At 42.2% G+C, this 25,513-nt stretch overlaps 1 protein-coding gene across 2 annotated transcripts; it reads right to left on the bottom strand.

Moving 5' to 3' along the window:
• Positions 1-7,027: 7,027 nt before the first annotated feature.
• Positions 7,028-25,023, bottom strand: LOC112574200 (trissin receptor-like). Of its 2 annotated transcripts, XM_025255086.1 has the most exons (8): positions 24,323-25,023; positions 23,736-24,095; positions 19,480-19,712; positions 10,878-11,038; positions 10,067-10,228; positions 9,484-9,743; positions 8,267-8,600; positions 7,028-7,161 (listed from the first exon to the last, which is right to left on the bottom strand). In XM_025255086.1, the coding sequence occupies exons 3-7, from the start codon at positions 19,628-19,630 to the stop codon at positions 8,291-8,293; spliced, it is 1,044 nt and encodes a 347-aa protein (XP_025110871.1). In that variant the 5' UTR covers positions 19,631-19,712; positions 23,736-24,095; positions 24,323-25,023; the 3' UTR covers positions 7,028-7,161; positions 8,267-8,290. The 2 variants fall into 2 exon arrangements, with proteins under 2 accessions (XP_025110871.1, XP_025110873.1); XM_025255088.1 differs by lacking the exons at positions 23,736-24,095; positions 24,323-25,023 and having other exon boundaries at positions 19,480-19,730.
• Positions 25,024-25,513: the final 490 nt, after the last annotated feature.

The following is a 25,513-nucleotide window of genomic DNA, read 5'->3' on the forward strand; positions in this document are numbered from 1 at the left end:
TGTGCACGCTCAGTAGTGGTGACAACCCACCCAGTCTTGTGTTTAATACACCTGCATACTTACATTTATTGCTTTTATAACAAGCATAGCCTATCAGTTTGGTCTTCTCTTGTGAAAAGTAGCAAAGAATCGAAAACTATTTTATTAGGTTTGATACTGGCGTATTTTGTTTCGAAAACTTAGTTTTATAGATTCTTTTGATGTTCTTTGCATGAACATTATTCTTAGATGAGAGTGAGATGAAAACCGTTGTACGCATACAAAACGCACGCTTGAGAACCGTCGAAACACCTGCTAAACCCTTCATAAGCTAAAAGGACAGGAAGTCACTAAAATTTACATTTAGGATGCTCGTTACAATCATCATCATTATTGTCGTCGTCGTCGTCGTCATCGCCATCACGTTTTAGATGTAACACAACTGAGCTGAAACTAATGGACAGACCCTGGCTGTCTCTGCTTGAAGCGGACTAATCGCCATACTGGAAGTCGGAGGGTGATGTATGTGAAACGCCCTAGCGCTGTGTTTGTGTATTTTTCATGAGCTGTCAACTTTGCGAGCCTGTTGTTTTAAACTCCTGTAGTTCTATGAAATGTGAGGGGGCAGATGTCAATCTATTCATGTTCATTTATGACATTAGGATATGTAAATGACTGCATGATGACTTCAGCAGCGTGTTGGACTTCTCGTGAATGGTAGGTGACACCGAGGGACTCCTGTCACACACAAGGCAGACAAAGGACACGATTGAAGGCTTTATTTCAGTGAAGCGACCAAGCTGAGGCACAGTGGCATGACAAGTAAACTGCATATAGACTGACGAACAACGTTTTGATATCAATATGAAATATTGTCACAACACTGACAGCACACAAAATACCATTATGGACACACAATTTATAATAAAGTGAACGTACACATTCTAAAGAAGTAGGCATGATAGATAGAACGGGGGAAAAAGAGGGACAGAAAAAGGACAGTGTGTGAGAGAGAAAGAACCAATGGCAATGACAATTATTTATTAACGAGGGTGATATGATAAACAAATGATGTGTTTTTCTCTATTTAGTCACCACCTTATTGAGGGGGAGGTGGAGAAGGACGGGAAGAAGAGTGTTTGGATAGCACGAAAAGACCGTAGAATATTGGTTTATTCCCACTCGCTTGACAGGTTGCGAAAACATAGGACCTCCCCTATGATTGAAGAAAACAAAATTTACTTTTTATTAACTCTTTGACACATTTGAGGCAAACCATGGCTCTCCATACAATGGTGTTTTTACTGTTTCGAAATAGCATGATAATGATTTGGATTCTCAGTTTGAAAGAGTCAACTTTCCAATGTTGCTGTATTTATTTATTTACTGTTCTTTTGGTAACACTCAGTTCCTACACTGAGAATATCATTTTAAAAGGGCAGACGGCGATTTGCTCATTCATTAGGAAAGGGAGTGGTGGTGGTAATTACGATCTTTCAAGATACGCTTTCAAAATGTTGAAACAAGTTTACTGTGAACTCGTTACTGGAAACATTTTCCAACTGTACTTTAGTCTTCTTCGTTGTTATTCATCAAGTTTGTAGGCATCCAGCGATTTCGGTATCAGATACAATTTTTAACACTAAAGTTGTGAGTGCATGCACGCGCGTGAGAAGGAATGATTAGAGACATGGCCCTGGCAGAAAAACGTGAAGAGAGAGAGAGAGAAAGAGAGTGTGTAAGAGCGAATGAATAATTTTTTTTCTGTTTAGTGGCAGGTTCATGGCAATTTAACTGCTTGTTTGCGGTATGTTAGGTGTAATTCAGGGTATGTTCGCAGCATGTCAGAGGCACACGTGATTGTCATGCTTGTTAGCACTAAACAAATGGAAACAGTGAGAGCAACGAATGAATGTCAGCATTTCAAGATTAATAGCAAGACTTAGAGTGAAGTCATTACATGAGTTGTCAGAACAGTGTAGACATTACAACAGATATATCAGACAAGCAAATACAACCATTGTCAAAATACTAAATAAATTACAGAAGAATTGTTCCAGTCACACAGTTGCGGCAGTTGTCTAAATACTAGAGACATTGGAGCAGCATTATTCCATATAAATATATCCAGCAGTTTCAAAGTACCAGTGACATTATCACTAGTCCAGACAATTAGTCCCGACAAACTAATTTCTGCAGTTGCCAAAAATACAAGAGACATGACAATGGAATTAGTCCAGACAAGCTAATACTGCAGTTGTCAAATGACAAGAGAAAGTTTCGGGGAAGGTACTGGAAAACAAATGAGTACTTTGGTAATTGACCTCTTATCGTTGTACTGTTGACAAATAAAATGTCTTGAACACAGCTTCGTACAAAAATTGTGCTGGCGGATACAAAGTCGTTTGAGGCGCCAGACCGCTAAGGACACGCTTGGAAGAAAGGACTGGAAACACGGTTTTGGCATCACAAACACAAATTAATGATCTGCTGGTGTTCCCTGCCACCTTAGCCTACAGAAGGGCCAAGACATAGGAGGAGAGATGCTGCTGATGTTGCCAACAGTTAATGTTTCCATTCACAACATGACAGTAATATGAAGACAAGTACGACGACAGTTGTAGCGGTAACCATGACGATGGGGTGACAACAAAAAGAGGTAGCATCAATGAATATGACTACAAGCAGAAACAAAGCGTGTGAAAAAATTCTTTGCACAGAAATGTAAATTGAAGAAACACATTTAAACACCACAGTAAGTTTGTGGAAAGCAAAATATTTCGATCAATCCTCCGATGGTCAAGAGGGAAACCTTTGCACTTAAGTGTAAACATAACTCACTTGATGATGTGCCTAAGAGTACAGTGGACTGGTTGGACTTGGTAACTTAACAAATGCAGACAGAATTATTTAGGGTATATAATTCAACATGAATTCCAGCTTAGGACTACATAACTGACATATGTAAAAAACTAGATTTAGACAACTTTTCCAGGTGTGGACATACTTGACTGTCAACATTGCCGACAAAAGCCATTATCCAGTGAACCATGCACTCTTGTAAATGTAGACAGAAGTCGGTGAAATAGGCACTTAAACAAAAGACAAGCAGAGCTCATGAAATAAGCTCCCTTGTGTACAAATATTTTGTTGTTGCAAGAAAACATCATGTTTGATTTCACTACAGTGTCACGAAATAGAAAACCTTTACAACAGCAGACAACAACAACAATAATAATCGTAGGCTTACGAAAAAGATTTACCTGAAAATTAATCAATAGACGATATTAAAAAGCAAAAAGATCAATCTCAGGTATATAGAATTATGTGGTAAAGTCAATCGACTGATTCAGCCATCAATAGAAAATATAATTACATGCAAACATTCAGACTGTACCGGTTTGTTTGTCATGCTAGTCTTTCACACTGACTCCTGGCCTCTCCGTGATCCGATTCCTGGAGAACTTGAACTGGTCATCAGACACAAAGCTGGTATAAAATGACATTAGGACCAACAGACACAGTACAACAGAGAACACATCACACCAAGATGGTGTCACACCATGTCAACACATCGAAGACACTAACAAGAAGGAACGGGAAACATGTCCACTCCAGAATGGATGGGAGACATTCTGATAAAATAATGAGACTGGACAAGAGCTATTGTGTCTTGAGTGAAATAGTTGATTTGTTTGTCATTTTGTACGATTGCTTGACTTGTGTCAAGACCAGATGAGTCAACATAAATACTCGATCTAGAGAAAAAGTAGCCCAGTGATGTTCGAGAATTAAATTTACTTGCTCGTTTACAGAATTTGAGATTTGTTCAAGGGAAGACAATGAGGGGATGTATTGAATATGCTGAAACTACTGCAAATATATTTCAACATTTTTATAAATTCTTTTGAGGCCACACACACCATAGTTCCGATGACACTGTGCAGAGACAAAGTATTATACAGAAGCGACAGTTAACGTCACAACAACAACAACAACAACAACAACAACAACAACAACAACAACGACGACGACGACGACGACAAAAGACAACATTGTTTTCGTTCTTAGAGTTGAACTTGACTCCATGAATGCCCAAAACTCATCAACTATGAAGTCTAAGCGGAAAACAAACGAGCATCAGAAAAGCAATTTTTTCAGGTGAAAGGTTGAGAAACTAAAGGACTCCATAGTGATGCAAAGAAGTGTTCTTTGCAGAAAAGTGAGCAGGACCAGCGCCTCCATTTCTGGATTTTATACAACTTTCTTTCCGTCATAGAAGAAGAGAAGCTGTAAATTGAAATGGATGTGAACAGGAAACTTAAGACTACTAAACCATTTTTTTCTGATGACTACAGGCAAATTTGTACACAATTTTAATTACAGTGATGGTATAAGAACGAGATAATCAACATTAAAGGTGACATGAATTTACTGTATGTATAATCGTTTGATTACACTGGTGTTTTTTTTCTGTAGGGAAGTCAGTAGTTTCACTGTACAACTACAATAATCATTTAAAATAATAAATTTTATGCTAATGTTTCAATATACACGATCGTTATCAGTTGTTATCAAATGTCCTCATCGATACACTTTTTGATAAGTCTGTTGAATTAAGGAATGTGGTGGTATGGAAGACTATGAGAGAAGAGGGTGACGAAGACAAGAGAGAAGCAGGGAAAAGAGAAAGATAGAGAGAGAAATAGAATGAAAAAGTAGGAGACAACTTCCCCAAAGTGTTGTCTTTCTCTTTCTAACTACTGACATCTTCTAGGTTGCTAGTAACAAGTAGCTCTAGTTCACTCATCAGAGACATCAAGTGAACATTCTGTGGCTCCGACAAACAGACCATTCTTACCATCAAACAACCATGGATGAAAATATTTACAGTACATTATCTGCGTGACAAAATGCAAGAAGAATCGTTTGTTCGGTTTTCACCCACTCACTACTCGTCCAGTAACATCCAACTTTCTTCCCATCCTTCCTTCTCTTTCATCAACAAAAATATTGAACAAATACAAAATCAATACTGTTGAAACTTTCGAATGCTGTCTCCCCTCCTCTTGCTTTTCTGTGGGTGGGTGGTTGTTTGATTATCCTTGAAGGCTACATTGTCTTAAATTTCATTATAAAACATAAAACACATGTTTTGACGGTTGCCTTGGCTTCTGGTGCAGTGTTTATTTATGTACAAGTGTCTCTCAAACATTGTTTTCACCAGGTGCAAACCAGAAGCGACCTTTACATTGCCACGTTAAGGCAAAATGTTTGTCATTCAGTTCTGGGAGGAGTCTTAAGATTAAAGTTTGTAGAAACAGGAACCGTTATTTTAAGTCCTTTACTTAAAAAGCGACTCTTCAACTGTACTTTTTGTTTTGTTTTGTTTGTGGACTCCCTGGTTGCATGTAAAATTACAAAAGGTTACTTTCAGTAGTTCAACGGAAATTCATTTGAATTTTTCTTTCAAATAGCAATGTATATATTTAAATATCAGTGGGCAGGAACTATGCTTTTGTTTACACGTCAGTCTTCAGTAGCTTTTTTTTGTTGCACAAAACACTTGACGGAAACAGTCGTCACTGGTAGGGTGACAGCCTTGTCCTTCCGAAGTCGGGTACATTCCATGGGGATGAACACGACACAAAGCTGATCTCATGCGTTTCTCTGTACACCTGACATCCACAATCATCACAACACATGACATGTTGCTGTTTACAAGACAAGTGCTTGTCATCTACGATCGTCAGATATGGTGACTGCTTCAGGAAACCTCGAGCAAATACACGAGACTTGGCTGAGGCCTTTTAAAAGCCAAAGCAGGTACCCGTTCACTACAACCTTGAGATACCCGGCTTTTGCTGGCAGTATATTACAGGAGATAGGTCAAACCATGCTGTCAAACCACCGTGGAATCGAGATGGATGCCTGCATCCATCGCCAGTATCTTGACCGTCTGCTGCTGGAACTCACTAGGGCAGAAAACAGGACCAAGTCGACTCAAACTGTTGAACTGAAGCTGACTTCCACCCGGGGTAGCAGAGACATGGGACCAACGTCTACGTCATGGCGTGCGTTCTCGCCTCCGCGGTCAGAAGAGGTCGCGGTGGGCCGCTGCGCTGCGGTAAGCGACGCCGCGCGGCATCGCGGCTGCAGCATAAATGGCCGCAGGCGGCTTCCGCTTCTGGCAGCACAACACTTGTCTGGCGCTGCGCCGGAAGGAGTCCGACATGATGCTATACAGCAGGGGGTTGAGGGTGGAATTGAGGAACAACATTATCTGTCAGAGCGAAAAGACGAGAAAAATATGATTAAACATGTAGAAGTATACGTCAGTTTAAAACTTCAACATGAAAGTGAAACTAATGTGAGTTACTATTCACTTATTTCACCTTGCAGGAGGATTAATATTCTGTACCAGTCACTAACAATAGTCTTTCAGTTGACCTTTAGCATATTGAGCAATATACTGTTGAGTGATACTCGGGTTAGCCAATAATGCATAAAATTACGAGCGTGACTAACCCTCGGGGTTGACTCCAAAGGGGTTAAGCAAAACAAGTCTCGAAAAACAAGTCACCTTCATCATGTACTTGGAGACGCCTGACAACCAGAAGCTGCTTCCAGGCAGAAGCCAGACACGGCTGATTGCCCGGATGTGGTGCGGCAGGACGGACAGCGCGAACACCAGCAGGACGGCGATGAGCAGGCGGACCACCTTCCTCCGCATCGTCAGCACCCTATGTGACGTCACACGAAAACGGAAGGAAGTGTTGGCGGAGTTGCCGCGCCTGAGCACGTACACCCCGTCGCCGGAAGCGGAAGTGGGAAGCATGGCGGCTGCCGCTGACCCTGACGACGAGGAAGGATGGGTTAAGGTCGAGGTCGCGACCTTGCTCATTGTGGCAGCACCAGGCTGTGCAGGCAGCAGAGGCGTGGCCAGGTTGCCAGAAATAGTCTGGGGAAACGTAGCGAGAGACAGCGTCGTCGTTGTCGTTGTCGTCGTCATCGTCGTCCGGGTGGTGTCGCTGAGCGTGCCGCCACCGCTTCCGTCTACGCAGCAAATCTCGTTCAAGCAGGCTGGAATGTTATCCTCGATGGTGGTAATGGAGGTGCAGGCGGACGACGAACTGCAGCTGGTGCGGCTTTGACGGCTACAACGTCTGCATCGCCGAACACCTGCAACAACCTGAACGTCGTCAACGTGGACAAGAGCTTTGTTGTCCCAATCTGAGGTTTCTGTTAAATATTATTTTTGTGATTACTTTGTTTTGATCTTAATACATATACTTGCTGGAAACAGTTAAAGTGCTCGGGTACTTTCCACACCTTTCCCTTCTGAGGCCAAAATAATTTCTCCCTTACCCCCCAAATCCGCTTCAAGCCCTCTTATTTCAATGTTGCCAAAAATACAAAACTTTCTTGGGGGCGCACATGAATGAGTATGTTTACGTATTGCAAGCCAGTAATGAAGAAAGAAGGAATCACGATTGTGGGATTACTTGGCATCAGGACAAAGTGTAGCATGCTTATGCACGGCACACGAAAAGCTAGAAGCTTGCACTTTCTCTCCATCTCTGTTTTTGTGATGTTGACAACGGCTTGGCTGTGTGGAGGTATTGTGGAGGCATTGTGCCACTAATTTACTTTGACATGAGTGGGTGATAGCGCGAGACGGAAAGAAAAATATCAGCGCGTTCAAGACACGTGACAGTGTTTACTGAGATGTCAGTGTCACTTTGCACACATAAAAAACAACGAAATTTATCACGGGTAGATAAGACTGGTTCGACGAGGTTACAACATGAGAGGATGGCGCTCACCCACACACACACACACGGTTATGAGATAACGCGCAGTTGAACAGAGCTCACAGGGTGCCTGGCCGTAGGGAGGGTCAAGGGTCAGGAAGGTTTTGCTTCCCTGGCGTCCACACCAACATACACTCACGTCACACACACACACAAAAGGAAAGAAAGAGAGAGAGAGCGAAGGGAAGGAAATGATGAACAAGAGAGGTACACAAAATAAAAATTAAAATAAAAAAACACACACAAAATAAGAGAGTAAAGGAAGAGGGATCAGAAAGGGAAAAGAATCAGTCAGGAAGAGATTTAAAAAAAAGAGTGCGCAATAAAGAATAAAAGAGAAATGAAAAAGTAACCCCAAAAAAAGAAATGCTTGAAAAAAGAATGGCGAGAGAGCATGAAAGAAGAGAACTGTTGAATGAAGGTAGCACCAGAAGGGGGCGCTCGCGACAGAGAAGACTCTCAGAAGGCATCACCTTTGTCCGTCTGCTCGCCGCAGCTCACAGCCTGGCTGCCATCTTCATCCTCCTCACTGCTGCTGCCCTCCTCCCCCAGGTAACGGTAGAGGCTGTCGTCACCTTGGTCGCCTTTGCCGCTGCGCTGCTGTTGTTGCTGGTGTGGGTGACCAAGGCGGCGTCGTTGACGTTCGTATCGTCCTTGTTGTCGCGCCGGTCGCCGGTGCGGGTCAGCGGCACGTATTTGCGGTCAGCTGACTGACCATGAACCTGGCTGACCTTGCCGCTCGCGCAGTTCACGCCTTCCGCCGCGACACCCGACACTCGTTCTGTAGACGGGTGGGCGTTGCCAAACCTACCGACACACCACGCACTCGAATCACATAAGTTGAATTTATTTCAATCCTACATCGGGATAAAGTAATGATATGCAATGTCAGATTTACTAAATACCACTGTAAAGACATTAATAAAAATAAAATACTGCAATTAGATAACTCTTCAACCAAAAGCGTACATCGCTGACCTCCCTTTGCCCGATGACGAAATCAGGGTATGGGGGTCATCGGCACTAGCCGAAGCTCAAAGCATAGTTTGGGTTAGGTTGTTATATTTTATGATATGAGTGACAAAAGTGAAGGTTTGTGTGTGTGCGCAAAAAAAAGAAAACAAAAGAAAAGATACTCAAGACATAAAAATAGCTATGTCTGCTAAAATGTTGTTTTCATGTTTCTTTGAACAGATTCAGATAAATTCACAGCAGTAGGAAGTGCTTTGAAGATACATCGCAAAGAACATCCAGAAGCTACACCAGAGACATTTACTTTGGAATCTTTTGATCGCCTGATAATGAAATTCTGCCCCAATCACAGAGCATTTTTCCCATCTTGGAATGTACTGCATGTAATTATGCTTTGTTGTCTTGCATCACAATGAAGACAAGAAACACAATTGAATGAGGAGAGAACGGAGAAAATTGTATAATTTCTAAGAAGAGCAAATACAGCTCACCTACAGTTTGTGAGCATGCTTGTCTCTTGTAACTTGATTGTAATTTCAAGATTATTTTGTTGAACACTGGTCTATTTTCTGACACTGATATCCATTTGAAAAATATCCATTTCAATTTTATTTGTGGCTTTTACCTGACTTTATTTTATGCAAGAAAATGTTATGATCTACAACTTTTATGTTCCAGAGTATGTGTCACAGATATAGATACAGTTGCCGGTCCTCACCTTGCAGTGGAAGTGTCGGGCTGCAGCAGCTTGTGCGGGCTGCTCCGCCACAGAACGAAGGAAATGCGGATGTACATGGCTGACATGCAGATGAGTGGGAGGAGGTATGTGAGGACAAAGTTCAGTGTCACGTAGAGGGGGAGGTCGATGTTCATGGTCCAGAATTTGAAGCAGTAGCTTCTGCCAGAGGGCGTGGTCTCCGTGCCATACAAGAAGAGAAGAGGGAGGTTGTGAAGGCCCGCCGCTGTCCAGATGATGACCTGAGCATCGAAAAAAAATCCAACGAGCTTGAGAGCGACTGTCCAAGTAATGTCATTGCAGAGGGATATGAAAAAAATGTGAGCAGTAAAAATAGATAAATAGTTTAATGTGAAATTTAAAGAAAAAATAACACTGTTGTAACTCTGCAGATGATGACAACAAAGAGTCGATGAATGTATTCAATATTATTTCCATCGGTATGTGCTCTGAAGGCAAGTATAAACTTCAAGAAGACAGTATTAGCAGAAGTTGATAAATAAAGGTATGATAATAAGGTCTGATTTATCTACTCATCGATGTATTGTGTGTGTGTGTTACTCACCAGGATGCTGTACATGCGGCAGCGCGTGAACAGACGACGAGCGAAGAACGGGTGGATGATGGCCACGTACCGCTCCAACGCCATGAGCACGTGCAAGAGGATCGACACCGTCAGGTTGAACTCCTCCATGAAGTTGTAGAATTTACACAGAAACAGGCCCATCTGTCCACCCACAGAACAACAGAGACTGAAAATGACCGGTAAATACTCGTTTCGGACCATTCCCTTTCACCAAGACAAAAGGAGAGAAAGAAAGAACGAAGGACAAAAAGAGAGAACGACAGAAATATGGATAGAGGGAAATGAAGAAATTGTCATGAAACGCAAAAAGAGATTGAAAGGCTAGGAGAAGTCAGCAATTAGTTACATCACAACAAATAAATAAAGGGGAAAAATAAACATTATACTTTGAGCAACTGTCTGAAGCAAAATCCTGCAAATGAAAGTAGTAGTTACTGACAGATTTTCCACTGGTATTCTTATTATTATTATTATTATTATTATTATTATTATTGCTCAGCCAAGGAATGAAAACAGTAAAATATACAAATACAGACTCAAAATAAACATAGCCCACATACATAGACCAAAACATCAACAAACAAATTAAGACATGTTTCTGTCAAGAGGACAGAGGAAGATGAAGGTCTTAAAGTGAACCTCTAGGGGCACAACTACCCTGAGGGCAGAGCACAATCCTGCCACCGATGAAGCTGAGTGAAGACGACAGGTCGTCTACAAACATTTCGGGAGTAAGTAGAGGATGATACACAACACACGTGTAATCAGAGTGAACCAGAAGAAAACTTACAGGTCCAGCAAACCAGGTGGCGAGAATTCCCACCAGGAGGCTGGGAACAATGCAGATGATCCCCACACCGAGGTCGGCGGCCGCCAGGTGGCACAGGAAGATGTTAGTGCGCGTGCGCATTGATGGACACCGCGTCATGACGACCAGCACCAGTCCGTTTCCTGCAGGTGAGGGTGGTGATGACAACATTAGACATTTGTTTTTTATTTATCAGCTTTTTCAACTTGTAAATATGTGCGTGTGGCTGGATTGATTGTTAGTGATGTATTCTCTTTGTTTTAGCGAATTGTTTGCTTGATGCATGATTAAATAATGAATAGTCTGTGCAACAACCACACACACACACACACACGAATGACTGTATACGTGTGCGTGCAGATATGTGTATGTGTTTGGTGGATATGTCGGTATGTATGTATTATACTAGAGGACCGAAGGGGGAAAAACATAGGAGTAATCTAGATAAAATAAATGCAGCGAGACAGTCCATGGCTTGTTAAAGGTCTACCATGTAGTTATTTTTTCAGGTAAATGATCTTAGTACAAGACAACATTTACTCTAATGCATCCCACCTTCCTTCCGGGTTCCCGACACATGCGTTGAGCACAGGTAGAAATATAAAACCTTAAGAATGATCAATATGTCGGAAACACATTGTATGTCCTCAAGACTGGCCAGTAGGAGAGCTGGTACCATATGTTAATTAGTCTTACTGTGTACAGTCAGTTTTGATATCTTTCTATGTGTGATAATGTATGTCAAGCGATGAGGGTGGTGATGGTGGGGTAGTGGGGGTCATTTGTTCATATTTGGGGAAATAGGTTTTTGTTCTTAACCTTTACAGGGTTAAAAGTCAGCGATAAGGAAAGATGATAATATTAATGGATATTTTTTAGACTATACCAGTCACTCCAGGAAACCAAGCTCAGCCTAAACAACAGGGTGTTAGTGCTACCCCCCTACTCCTCCACAAACACTGAACTAACGGAGGCTTCAGGTGTGTGGCCTGGTTACGGGTGGCTGCGTCTGATCGCAGAGAAGAAAAACGAACCTAAGGCATTGAAAGTAGGGCTTTTAATGGTTTTTTTTTTTTGTTTGTTTGTTTTATTATTTTTTTTTTTTTGTATGTTCAGAGCGTGACTCGTAAAGCTCCCCCTTGAACAGCCGAGACAGCTGTCGACCCAGATTCATTACTTCTATTCAGGAATCCCTGAAACGAGACCTTGCAACACACCCTTGGACAACAATCAAGCCCAGGACAACCCTGACTGAAAGAAAACCTAACCTGAGACCCTTGCATGGCGGAAATGCAAAGCGGCTAACGGGAATAAAAGACAGAGAAGAAAAACAAAGCAAGAGGTGTCGTTTCGGTCCTAGGGTTTGTTTTGTTTTGTTTTGTTTTGTTTTTGGAGTTGGTTTCTTTGTCACGAGTACTGTTGATCTTTCTGCACTGCCACAAAATTCTGCACCGCCTGCGTCCTTAAAATAGCCTCATCCTGCTGGTTTCCGTTAAATAACGGTTCCTTATTTCAAGCACGTGATGCCGGTCGAAGGTTGAAGACCATGACCCTCACCTACTTCCTAATGCACCACATTTATGACAATATTCAGCAAAGAAGAGGGGAGAGGAAGAGGGACATTCAAACCGTCTCAAAATAGTTTGAAATCCATTGTTGTAATTAAATTAATTTTTTTGTTGAAATTGCTTCATGTGTGTATTGTCAAAACTTACCACGACAACAAACAAGAGATATGTACATTTTATTCTGATGTTCTCCAGTAATTTTCCACGACAAACTGAATCGAATTCCGGTTTGACATGTTTATTTTTAACATGAGATAACTTTGTTTTGATTCTGGACAGGGTAGTGTTCTGCTTCCTTTTGATGGAGAAACGTTCATTAATATTCTTTTAGTTCATCATTTACATGGTCAAAACTCGTTTAATAGTATTTTTTCATTTACTGGCTAATTAGTCTTAAACCTTAGGATTTTTCAGTTTAGCTTCGCTAAACATTGGCAAGTCAAAGATGAAAATCTCTAATCATATTTAAACAGGAAGTGAAATTTTCTAGAATGTTCTAAAACAATTCTCGTGAAATCCAAGACAAGAGCTTAGAACAGTTAGAAAAACGACAGGAAGTCTGAGATGTTGGCGTGTGCAGACGCCACTGTGTCTCTGATGGATTTTGTGAACAAGAAACTGGCGGTGCTAGTGCTTCGTGCTGCAACCAACTGTCTCAAAATACCGGTGGATTTAAACTGCAAAAAAGCTTCGAAGCTTATTTCTGTTCAAACATTAGTGGTTGCGACCTTGTGCGTGATTGTGTGTGTGTGTGAGAGAGAGGGGTGTGTTCGCGTGCGCGCGCACCATTGCAATGTCTATTCCTCAATCCACAGTTCTCCTGTTTTAAGTGCAAGGCCTTTTATCAACTCTGAAAAACACAACTTCCGTAGTTCTTATGGTAGAGAACAAGAGAACCACAAAGTTCGAGAACTGAGCGGTGTTCAGACATAATGATAACGATGATATATTGAAGAGTATGAGAACGACAGCGACGGCGACAAGGACGATGACAATGAGATGATGACGACGATGATGGCAAGACTTCAAACAAAAATAAGTCTCTCCTCAAACTCGCCAGAAACTGTTTGCGTGCCACCCTTCACTTTCCTGTCTTCAGAACTCAAAACACCAGCACTACTAGTACGTGGGTAGGAAGCAGAACTAAAAAAAGCCGGATCCCTCAGGAATGACAGAATAAATAAATGTTCATGGAATCATGGGGCTACCCTGTGGATGGTCTTCAGCATGGCGCTCGTTGGTAGAACTAAACCACACTGACAAAAGAAACGCCTTGACACCCCTTATTCAAGATAATGGAGTTAGTCTAGCAAAACTGATCAGGTGACCAATTACAGATGATCATATATCCGACAGGTTTCTTCTTGGAGTTCGGAATCTTCAGGAGATCACTTGTCCACAGCTCTTTGCATGACCTCATGCGCTGATTATTTTCATTATTATTCTTTGCATAGTTATTACGCTTGCTCAGATTACAGAAGAAGCACTGAATTTCTTTCTTTTGTACTTTTCATGGGCAGTGGACTCTTGTTGACATGTCTTGATGATGTTGTTCAGTAGACGGTAGGCTTTTTTTGCTGTCATCCAGTACCATTCCATTCTCTATGATCTGAAATTGGTCATGGATCCAATTCTTCTTCACCTGCCTTTATCGCCTTACTGATGTCGCAATTGACAGCTTTGCATTTCTAAGCTGTTTGGTGCTTGTTTTTAAATTTACAATATTATCAGAAGACAATGAAAGTGACAAGAGACAGAGGCGGAGAGACAGAGACAGTGAAACAAAGAGACAGCGAGACAGAGGGCAGAAACGGAAATCATGGCTCAAAGGTTTCTCCCAAAAGACCACCATCTTTAAAATAAATGAAGAATTATTATATAATTCGCCGTAAGAGACAGCTAAATAGTTTCTGCCTCTGGCATGATGATTTGTCAGAAAACTTCAGCCTGCCACCAGCTCAGCCAACAAGCAGCTGCTTTAACAATGACAAAGCTGGAGGAGCCCTGGTCTTTCACCATTTAATTGTCCCTCAAAGGAAGATTAACCTCGGTACAGGTCAATGACATCTGACACAGAGAATGTTTACTTTTAAATGAGAGTTTCTGAAATACAGACAATAATGCATGTTAAGACAGCTGTTGCCGGAGTGCATTGTGGGATGTTTATTCCTACATTTCTGTCGTTTACCTGTGTTGGATTCTTGTGTTTCATTTGTTTGAAAAGAAAATCTTTCCATCTTTATTTACAATCACTGGAGGTTTAGAAAAACAACTTCGCTAAATAAACTCACTTTTGAACATTCTTTTCGTAAACTTTCTCATAAATAATAAACTGGCTTTACCGCTCAGAGAAGAGTTATCCCACAGAAAATAGTTCAGAATCGCATCTTATGAGAGATCATCAATTAGTGTGAAATCAGTGGCGGTGGGGATAATTTTTGGTGTTCCTCTAGGCAGCATGGCGCCCTGTAATGTGATAAAGTTTTTTTGCTTTTAATGTCTCCGAGATCCTGACACCTTCTGTGTCTTCTCTCCCCTCGGCTGTCGCCAGGAGGATAGGAGACGACCAGAAGCACAGACCCGATATGAAATTACAACATTTTATTGCAAGGGGGGCTTCGCTCGTCCCTTTCGGCGAGGGATTTCCCGTTTGCTCAGGCCCTGTATTAACATTTTTCATTCTGAGAGGCAGAAGTTTGAAAGAACTATGAAGAAAAAAAAAAAATGGAGGCAAAATGCCAGCTTAGAAAAGCCACCGGAAGAGCGGCAAATTAAAGGATAGAGTAATGTTGAGGAAAATGAGTCCTTTCTCTCTGCCTCCTGATAAAAAAATAAATAAAAATAAAAAGACAGAGAGAGATAACAAATCCCATGTAATGAGACAGATTCTTGCAAGAACACATACATAGAAGTTGCTACAGTGACTAGGAAAGCTATGGCCACGATGGATACCCAGCTTCTATAGCTTCAGTTTGCGACCAATTAATTAATTAATTAATTTAACTTGCCAGTCACCTCACAAATACAGGTTAAACAACAATCAGAAAATGTCTAAATTCTACGAACCAAAGTTTGCAGGTTGAGGAGAAGGTGAGCACTGAAGTAGGATTTGACTTACAGGAAGATGGGGTCGAGGATGGCTTAAAGGGAAAGAGAAGAAGAGGAAAAGGAAGAGACAAAGAATGAGAAGCAATGCCGTGAGCAAAGGATTCTTCCTCCAAATTAAAAAAAAAAATCAAACAAGAAGCGGAAGCTGTTGAAAGATTTCTGGAAAAAGGACAATAACAAATCCGGCTGGAAGAAGCCCTGTCCTATCGGGCATCATTTTGGAAATGTCTTGAAATCTCGTGTCAGAAGCTGAGTGAGTATGAAGGCTCTGCGGGAGATATCCTTCCAAGTTCTCGTCTTAACATCGGAAGTGCTCGTGAGTTCGTTTGTGCTCGTGATAAATGGAGAGACAGGAATCTGAGATCACAACTTCTTTTGTCCTGCAAGCCTCAGAAATGTGGCCGTTAACAAACCATTTGCTCACTCAAGATGGTTTGTGTAGTTTTACTCAAAGAGAACAGGATGGAATTCTTTGCCATCCAGCCCCACCTTCCCCCATCTTCACCATCTTCATCCTTTAAGCAAAGACATTGGTGGAGAAAATACAGGATTTTTTCCAGAAGAGTGGGATAATTGCCAGACTAAAGTGACATTAAAAATGAGCTTCCGAAACGAAATGCACACGTCTTTAAGGCCATTTGCTAATTATCTCCTCTTCATTTTTTGATCATGTTGATGTTGGTTAACCAACATTTCCGATTAGGATATAAAAAAGAGAATATTTGTGATAATGCGTGACTGGGGAAAGTTTGCTCCTGGGACTGAATAGAGCTGAAATGAGAGCCAAGTGGCCAGCCTCCCACCCCGCACACCATCTCTGTCCTCCACCCCTTCCCTCCGCCAAGCAAACGTGAATCTTTCAACATTATCCTCTCGTCTTGCAGAAACTAAATGCCAGCAATCGCCCAAACTTTGTTGGCGACATTTTGAAGTCGTATGCATGACATTCAACGCAAGATAATTTTCCCTGATAACCCAATACCTCCTGGCGCCCAGTCCCAAGAAAGCAGTGCGGCCATAATTATTGAATTAAAAATATTTTGCAAATGGCGCAAAGAAAGTAAAATGACAGCTCACCCAATGCTCACATCCCGCTGTCTCTTGATGGCAGTCCACCAAGACATATATAACACCGCAGAATACAACACTGGGGATGAGGGGGACAGAAGAGGAAAGTTGGAGGATGACAGGGGGGCGACAAAGAGAGTTGAGATCATCAAACCCGGAGAACAGAAAGACTGAAAGAAGCAGGTCATGAAAAACAGAAAAGAAGAGAAAATAAGAACGATGGGATATGAAAGACAAGAGTAAAAACAAATAAAGAAAAGAAGTAAAGATTGTTTTTTTGTAGGGGGACAGGAGGGGTGATAGTACTCTAGTATTTTAAAATGAAATTCATTCAGGACTGACTCTATGACAAAACATTGACAATTGCACTAATGGTGAGGGGCTCAACACTGTATCAATAATCAACGCCTGTCCACCCCGGCAACATTGTGATCACCTCTTGATCTGTCTTGACATTTGCCTTCGGCATCTTCGTGTTCACTTAATTACCCGAGTTGCAACGGAAGTGAAGAAGCTGTGTCCCTCCATGCTCGGACTTATTTTCAGACACATGGAACATGAGCTCTGAGTCCAAAACTTTCCAGACATGTTGCAGCAGACGACAGTGGAGAATAACCCCTCCTCTCTCAAAACATTGTGACAAAAATAACAAGTCTTACATTATTTTAATTCCATACTTCAGACTTTTAATGTGTTTACTAGTATTCGTCTTATTGAGTGCTTTCTGCTTTCAGAAAATTGAGCAAATGATTGCCATCTATATGGCTATCTTTATTGTCAATGAATTCCCTGATTGTACAAGGCGGAAATCATGAACCAAGATTATTTTATTTAAAAAATGAAAAAGTAAAGTGTTCAATAAATTGATAAAAATAAATTAATAACTTCCTGGAAACTTGTTTCAGAAGCACAGCAATGCAGGCTCGCGAAATTGGACTTGCACGGTTGATGGTATGGCTTCCAGAGAAACTGTGTAAGCCGCTACAGCCACAGTGTAGTTCTTTTTTGAATTTTATTGCGATTATGTCTGACAATTTTCTTGCCACTAGAGAGAGATGGGTAGAGGCTCGTGTGTGTGTGAGAGAGAGAGAGAGAGGGGAGGTGAACACCCCCTCACCTAACCCCGTTCCTTAGAAAAGTGCAGTCTCACTTCCCACGACCGAAATATTGTGAAACGACCTTTACCTTAGTGAAGATCGTTATGTCCTCGACTGAGGAGCACATCTTAGGATGTGACAGCTGTTCGCAACTACCCGTGTGAGGATGGGGGCTTTTCTAGGTGCTCCAGGTCCTGCCCGTTGTTTATTTCCACCACCAACACCACCACCACCACCACCACCCATACCGTATCAATCAGATACAAATGTTTCTTATTGATGTTATCAGTTTTGAACCAGACGTTAAGAGCACAAACTGAATCTCATTATCCCACGTCTGGTCTTCATAACATTTTCGCCTTTTCCATTTCCTGTTTACCTCCCCTTCTGTAAGGCCGACTACTCTCTATCTTCATGCAAATTTGGTGTATTATATTTTTTAAGGACAGGAAATCTTATTTTCAAATGCATGTGCAAAACCAAGCGTCAGGGCTAGTGGTGAGCTCGTGACGTCACGATTTGCCTAACGAACATAAATTCCCAGCTCTCCCATTGGCTGAGGCCCTGGTGACGTCAAGGTGTCCATGCACGAGCAGGACGTAGGTGTTGCTGACGTCTGTCTGTACACAATGTAGACGTGCAGGTCGACAAGGGAAGAGATTCGCAGGGATTAGGGGACATAGTATTTAATTAGCAGAAACAAACTCCACGCATATTCGTCCTTTAAGGAATTATTTAAGAAATTCTAAATGGATGAATAAAATATTCTTTGTCTTCCGTCGTAAGAGAAAGGCGGCAAAGTGTAATCATAGAGATAAAGAGTTAAACTCCCTGACATCACAGAGATGCATCTTCACTGACATGAGGGTAGCCGAAAGCGAACTCTGAGTGTATGAGTTCTTATCCAGGAAAGATACGATATTACATGTACAAGATATCAGTGAAGAAGAATAAGCTTGGATGTTGCAGTCACTGGCAGTTGAAGATGTCGGCGACTTTATGAAGTATTTTCAATACGATGAACTGATTGCAGTGGCTAACACACTTCTGTAGTTTGGAGAATTCATGAGTCCATGCGGGGATCGGGGGAGGAACTAGTCGGGTACATCTTCAAGGTTTTCTCAGCCAACAGCAACAGGAAAACAGAGACTGCAGAAGAGGGGATGATGTTATTTTTGTCAGATTTCTGTTAGACGTTGGACTTCTGTATTTAAATGACAGCCATTAGATAATCCACTTCCGGCGGAGAAGATGACGCTGATGTGATTTGCTGCTTCAGACGGGAATGGACCGGAAATGCTTCATGTGCGTGTCTTCTTAGCGTGTCTGACACAGAAACACGACCTTCTCTTTGTACCTCCCTCCTTCCTTTTTTATTTTCTTTCTCTCTTCCTCGCTGTATCAACCCTGTCTTATCTTTTCGACAAAACTCGCAAAAATCCTGAGAAGCTCACCAACAATTTTCGCTGCCATCACTCAGTCAAAACAACCTTATAGCAGCGTTTACTTCACACATAAACAACACTCACCAGCAACCCTGACTCACACATCAGTTGACAACTATGTCCATCCAAAACAACTCTGTACGGCAACAAAAACCAGACATCAGCAATCTTCGCTTTCACTCATCAAACCAGCGAAAAGAAAAATTAAAGCATAAATACTCACACAACCCACACACATAAACACATTCACCAACCCCCCTCTCTCTCTCACACACAAAAGCAAACAAAAGCAACTCACCAACAATGCAGGAAACGGCAAGGAGAGTGTAGACGACGATGAAGACGCTCTTGACGCTGGGTGCATCGATTGTGTCCTCTTCATCTTCATTGTCGGAAGAGGTGTACTCCGGGAAACTGCGCGGTGGATACGAGGCTGAAGATGTGAGCATCGTCCAGGTGGTCCACCTCCGACATGTTGGTGTTGTTGAATATGTTGTCTCTCCAAGGGATGCAATCCAAGAAGCTCCATTTCTGAATAAGACAATATCTCATCAGTATTTTTTTCTTTTTGGTCTGGATGTTCGCAAATGTAATAGTTAAGTCTCAAACGGATTATAAAGCTATAATAAAAAAGGCAAAAAAAGTGAAACTTTTATTAGTTTCGGGATTCCATATGAACAGACGTGGGCCATTGTACAGTAGGTGTGGCTGGTTTTTTAAACAAAATGTCTGACTGCATGTCTACTACATTTCTAGTTTGTGCTGCTAATTCAAAAATCCTGTGTCACTGATTATTTCTAAGATTTGAAACCCCAGCCTCTAAACCTGAAGCCTTATGTTTCTCAAAATCAGTCTGTGGCCGGGCGAGTAGTTGTCTACCGCGGCATTTATTGTATTGATGTTGTTAAACCCACATTTCCAGCTGATGATAACTCACCGAGAAGAGAAAAAAAGACAACAAAAAAATCAACAAAATAACAAACATAACAAAAAATACTAGGAGATTCTTGGCGTGAACATACGACCAAAATAAATATAAAACGACAGGAGGTGGCTCCAGTTTGTTTTAAATATGCAACAGTTGGTCTGTCTTTCCTTCCTTTTTCTTCTTTGCTTTTTGCTGAAGGTGGAAATGCGAGATGAAGTAGGTGCCAGGCAAGACAGGCAAGTAACACCACATGCAGAGAGAAGTATGAAGGTTGCTCCTCTTTGCCACTAGAGTGTACTTTAAAGAATGCTTGATTGCAGGCTCCAGAAATATTAGGAACATTGCTCCTAGTCACCTGTCACAAGCCAAACTGAACACGAATGTCCTTACTTCCATGTTTAGCTACTGAAAGGGTTCAACTCTCCAAACTTTCACCTTTGTGTACTTCCGAGAGTGAATATCTTACATTTACGAACCCATCACCATGACAAGCTCTAACATGATGATGTTCTGGACTTGTCACAGAAGTCGGTGAAGGGGTGAGTGCGATGAGCAACTGAACAAGACGATGGCTACTATCCAAGAATGGCTGGCTGTGCAAAAATGAGGGAATTGTGGTGGCGGTGTTTTTACTTGTAGAGTTTGTTCTCTGTCGAGGAAGACCTCCATCGGTCCTGACAGCGCTGAAATGGGAAAATGGAGACCACCTGAGGGCAAGCAAATTGCTGAATGCGATGAAGGCCTTCGCAATTAATGTCGACACAGCTCTCCAGTAGATGGTTGACAAAGTAGTCCTTGTTAGGTATCGGTGTGATGGTGTAATTATGTAGTGGTGTGATGGTGTAGTGGTGTAGTGGTGTGATGGCTATGGCTAGACTTCAAATGCTCTTTCTGCAAGAACCTCCTTAACGAGAAGTCGAGGAAGAGAAGAATTCCAAAGAACGTAGAGGAACGAGTAATGTACTTGAACTAGGAGAAATATTTTCAAGAACTCCTTGAAGTGTTCACAAACTCGATATTGAGGTCATCACCAACTGGGATAAAGAATAGAGAAGTGTTTCCGAACCATATGTGTTCTTGAAACAAAGAAGATCACGAGCTCGGACAAGTGTTCTCGAAATAGAAGCGTTCTCTAAGTAGAAGAGGTCAAGAACTAGGAGAAGAGTTTTAAATGAAAGTGTTTACGAGGTAGGAGAAATGTTCTCGAATAGTGTTTTGTCTTGTGGACCTAGCTCAAGACATTTAACAATAAATAAACAACAGCAGGTCTACAGGCTCGCACGTTGCGCAATCAGAGCGCGCGCTAAATCATTGTCTCAGGGGGTCGGCGTGACCTGTGACCTGTGTGGACATGTCAGGGGTCACCACCCGCAGCATTGTTTCAAAGAGGAAGAAAAATGAGATCCATTTTTGAAAGATCATCCTGGTCGATGATGTTAGTGGATTACACGAGGCATAAAAGTCATCCCAACATGTTGCAGTTTGGAAAAAATAATGTGTTGTTTACTCTCTCTCTCTTATTTTCCCTTCCACACTCTTCTATCTATCCTCTCCCCATCTTTCTGTCTCTCACATTTATTTTACAAGCCCTGAGCCTCCCTAGTTCCTTTTTCCTTTGTGTGTTTTGTCCTTTAATCAGTTTTCTGTTTACTTGTCATAATGTTCGGTGCTTTTCTTTTCAATCCAAGACCTTCTGCTATTTATTTCTTTGAAGAGACAAAGTACAAAATGTGTTCGTACTTTTATCGTCTGTTGGACAGTGTTTGTGTATTATTCTTTGTGCGTGTGTCGGAAATGCTGTTTATTTTTATAGTGCTTTCGCTAATTCCCAGTGTGGGGCATGAAGGATGTCGCTATTCCCATTTTCCACCGGAAGAAGATGGAAAGGACGGGAATCCCAAAGACGATTTTATAGATGACTGACACACCCACGATGCCTTTTCTGCACGTGCGTGCGGAGGTTGGTCTTCACCTGTGTGGGCATACATGGATGGACAGCAGTTGGTGTGAATACATCATGTGTGAGTGGGTGATTGGGAAGAGTGGATGAGTGGGTGAGTGGGTGAGGGACAGCACCAGATGTTGACCACAACTCACTGAGAGGAACAACAAGACTGACAGATATGGGGGTGGACTGAGGGGCGAGGAGTCATGTGTTGAAAGAAGTATCTCCAGAATGTAGATCACACCTTTCTCACATTCACTGATCTCTAACAAAAGTACAGGTAGCTAAAATAAAGGCTCCGCGGGGTGGACAGATAATTCTCTGTATGAAGCCCACGTACTTTAGAAGCTGCAGACAGAGTAGACTGGAATAGACTGGGGACAGACCGGACATCCATGTAGGGAGGGACTTCCAGTTGGCTGCAGCAAAACAGAGGAAGTGCGAGGTTGATCAAACAAAAACTGATGTTCACACAGGTGACTGACAATGGCCTGCAAGATGCTACACGCGCAGACCTATCGATAGCCAGTGACACACAATGACATGCGAGTCCACACATCAGACCGACAAAAGAGAGAGTGACAATCGCGATTGTCACGTGCGAGTTCCGGTTCCTCCTGCAGAATGTGCAAGAGTGGAACTGAACACAAAGCATATGTGAACTTCCAGACTCTGTTAGGAATTCGCTTGCAGCCCTTATCAACTTATAGCCATGAGAAACATTCACGATTTAAAATAGGAGATAAATTAAGAAAAAGAAATCTGCGTACCCAAGATGAGATTTGAACACAGGACGCCGGATCTTCATTGCATTAAGCACAGCAAAGGTGCTAGACTATTTCAAGTATAAGCTTCCAGCCCCTACACTTAACCTCGGGAGCAGACAGTCAAGCTAGCAATGCAGTCCGGCATGAAATATCATCGACAAGGCGCTTGAAGAAGTCAGGTTAAAGGAAAATAAGAGATTACCTACAAAGGTGCAGGTAAACACCGCCGCGCGTGTGAACCCGCCATGTGAAGGCGCCACTTATCGTCTAGAGTGAGTTATCTACCCCAGACATCGGTGCAGCTGGCATGCACTGGAGTGTATTTGATAGTGATACTGATTTGTCAGAACAGGGGACTGATGCAAAATTAATGGATGGAACACAGCTGGCCTCGCATGATGTTGACTTGCTTCACATATTGGTACTTTCTCTCTCTCACACACACACACACACACACACTCTCTCTCACACACACACACACCCTCCCACTCACCCCACACACATATATGCAACACATATCCACACATATACATTATACACATATGTACATAATATATATACACGCTGTACTTACCGGAAGTTGCACTTTTCAGACAAACCAGTGGTTGCTGGCATATCCTTAAATTTCCAGTTACACTTGAAAAATACTTTTTAGACTAATTTATTCTTAACTTTCACTTGCAGCGTGTGCTGTTGATGTGTCCCCACTGCTTTTCAATTTTCTTGTAATCTTTTGTGGGAAATTTCGGGATGCGCCGATAGCAAAAGCAACACGCAGAAGCTCAGCGGGGACAGGTAAGGCACCAACATACATCAACGCACAATGTTTTGCCAGTTTTTACAAGAAGCAATAAAATAAGTGAACTGAAATTGAAAACAGATGAATGCTTACAGAATGCGAAGGAGTTGCTCACCTGTTGGTGATGCCAGACACCGCAGGTAGCACCGAGTCTTGTCAGACTTGAGTGGATGTGGCGTCAACTGGGGGTGGATGTAGTGTCGAGGGGTGGACGTAGTGTCGAGGGGTGGACGAGGCTTTTAGAGAACCTGTCTTCACTATCACGAGGTCAACCACACAGACCTATGTTTAAAGAGGATCAGAAAGCACTCAGCACTTATATTTCCCAGAGTGATCTTCCTTGTCGAGGCGAAGAAGCTGGAAAACATCTTTAAAGTTTTGACTCTTCAGTACTGATCTCACTCGGTTGTGTCAGTGCCAGTGTGTTCGAAATCACACAGACCTTGGTTGTTTAGCAAAGTTTGAGTCTTCTTATCTGCAAAAGTCAAACAATGAAAATAAAAAAAATTACAGCACCTCATTTTTCTGTCTGTCATAAAAGTTACACAACTAATGTCTTTGAATACTTATGTTCCTCGCTGTTCCTTAGAGACTCACTGAAATTTTCTCGAGAGTTTTGAAAGACCTATTTTTTCCCTGACATACGACACAATAAAAACAGAAACATCTTTAAGTTCGAACAGTTGGAACACACCACCTTACCAAGCAAAGCTAAGATGGGTCGTCAGATGTCCTGATTGTTGACAAGATGTGTAGTAATTCACAAAGAGGAAGAAACAAGCAGAACTGTACTTAACTTTCAAACATCTTTGTCAATACGAGCTTCTCAAGAGTCGAGGTGCGAACTACTCTTATATAAGCTGGACACCCTCCACAAGAGGAGCGAATCGGTGAAAACGATTTTAGTGTCTCAAGCCTCTCAATATGAAGGAGAAAGGGACTTAACGCCAAGGGACAGCAGCAAGGGAGGAGTGGTGAGGGTCGGGTGGTGTTCGGGGTGGGTGGGTCTTAGGGCAGGCGTTGTCAGGAGGCGGCAGCTGTGTGGTCGATGTTTGCCTGTCTCCCTCGGCCGTGTCATCCACGCGATTAGCATCCAACCGGAGGCGCGTGGGTGTCTCCGGGGCGGGACCAGTGATTGGCTGGCCGGCTTGTTACGAGCTCAAAGATTGGCCGGTCAGCTATTACGGAGAGGACACAAAGAGCGAAAGGGGAACAGGGGGAGAGAAATAACTTGCTTGCAAATTGATTGATTGATTGATTGATTGATTGATTGATTGATTGATTGATTGATTGATTGATTGCGTGCTTCTTTTTGACAACACTAAAAAAGAACGAACGTCTGAGAGCTGACATCGATGTATTAGTTATGAGATCAAGAACAAGAAAAATCAAGACTATCTCGTCCATGTGCCCACACCTTTCTCTATACATACCCGGAACGAAGACGTGTTTCAGCTTCCAAGGAGCACACATCCCTGGCGCTATGGGTGATTATTTTGAAGACAGACACCCATCGGTTCTTGGCATGGCGAAGGTTCGAATCTGGCCGAGACGCAGGCGGGATAACTTCGGTCCACCTCTTCCCACGTTGCCCGACATCTCGGAATTGTCGAAGGAGACAACCCACATAACTGAGACAGACATTGCATTCTTCAGATCACGATCTCAATCCCCTCTCATCCCATTTGTAAGAGCGATGGGAAATCAGTTTGTTTTCTGATTGGTTTGGTTTGTTAATTTCACGGTAGGCCACGTGGATCTTATCAACGCAGGGTTTCTTACTTTTAGGAGAGGATCACTCCTGTAAAAACGTATTTTCAAATAACTCGTTTAGACTTTCCTCTTGCTATTTGCGTTTTTACCAATTTGTATTTTCTCAGGGCAGCCAAAGTT

This window comes from Pomacea canaliculata, linkage group LG10 (assembly GCF_003073045.1).
Source record: "Pomacea canaliculata isolate SZHN2017 linkage group LG10, ASM307304v1, whole genome shotgun sequence".
Lineage (NCBI taxonomy): Eukaryota > Metazoa > Mollusca > Gastropoda > Architaenioglossa > Ampullariidae > Pomacea > Pomacea canaliculata.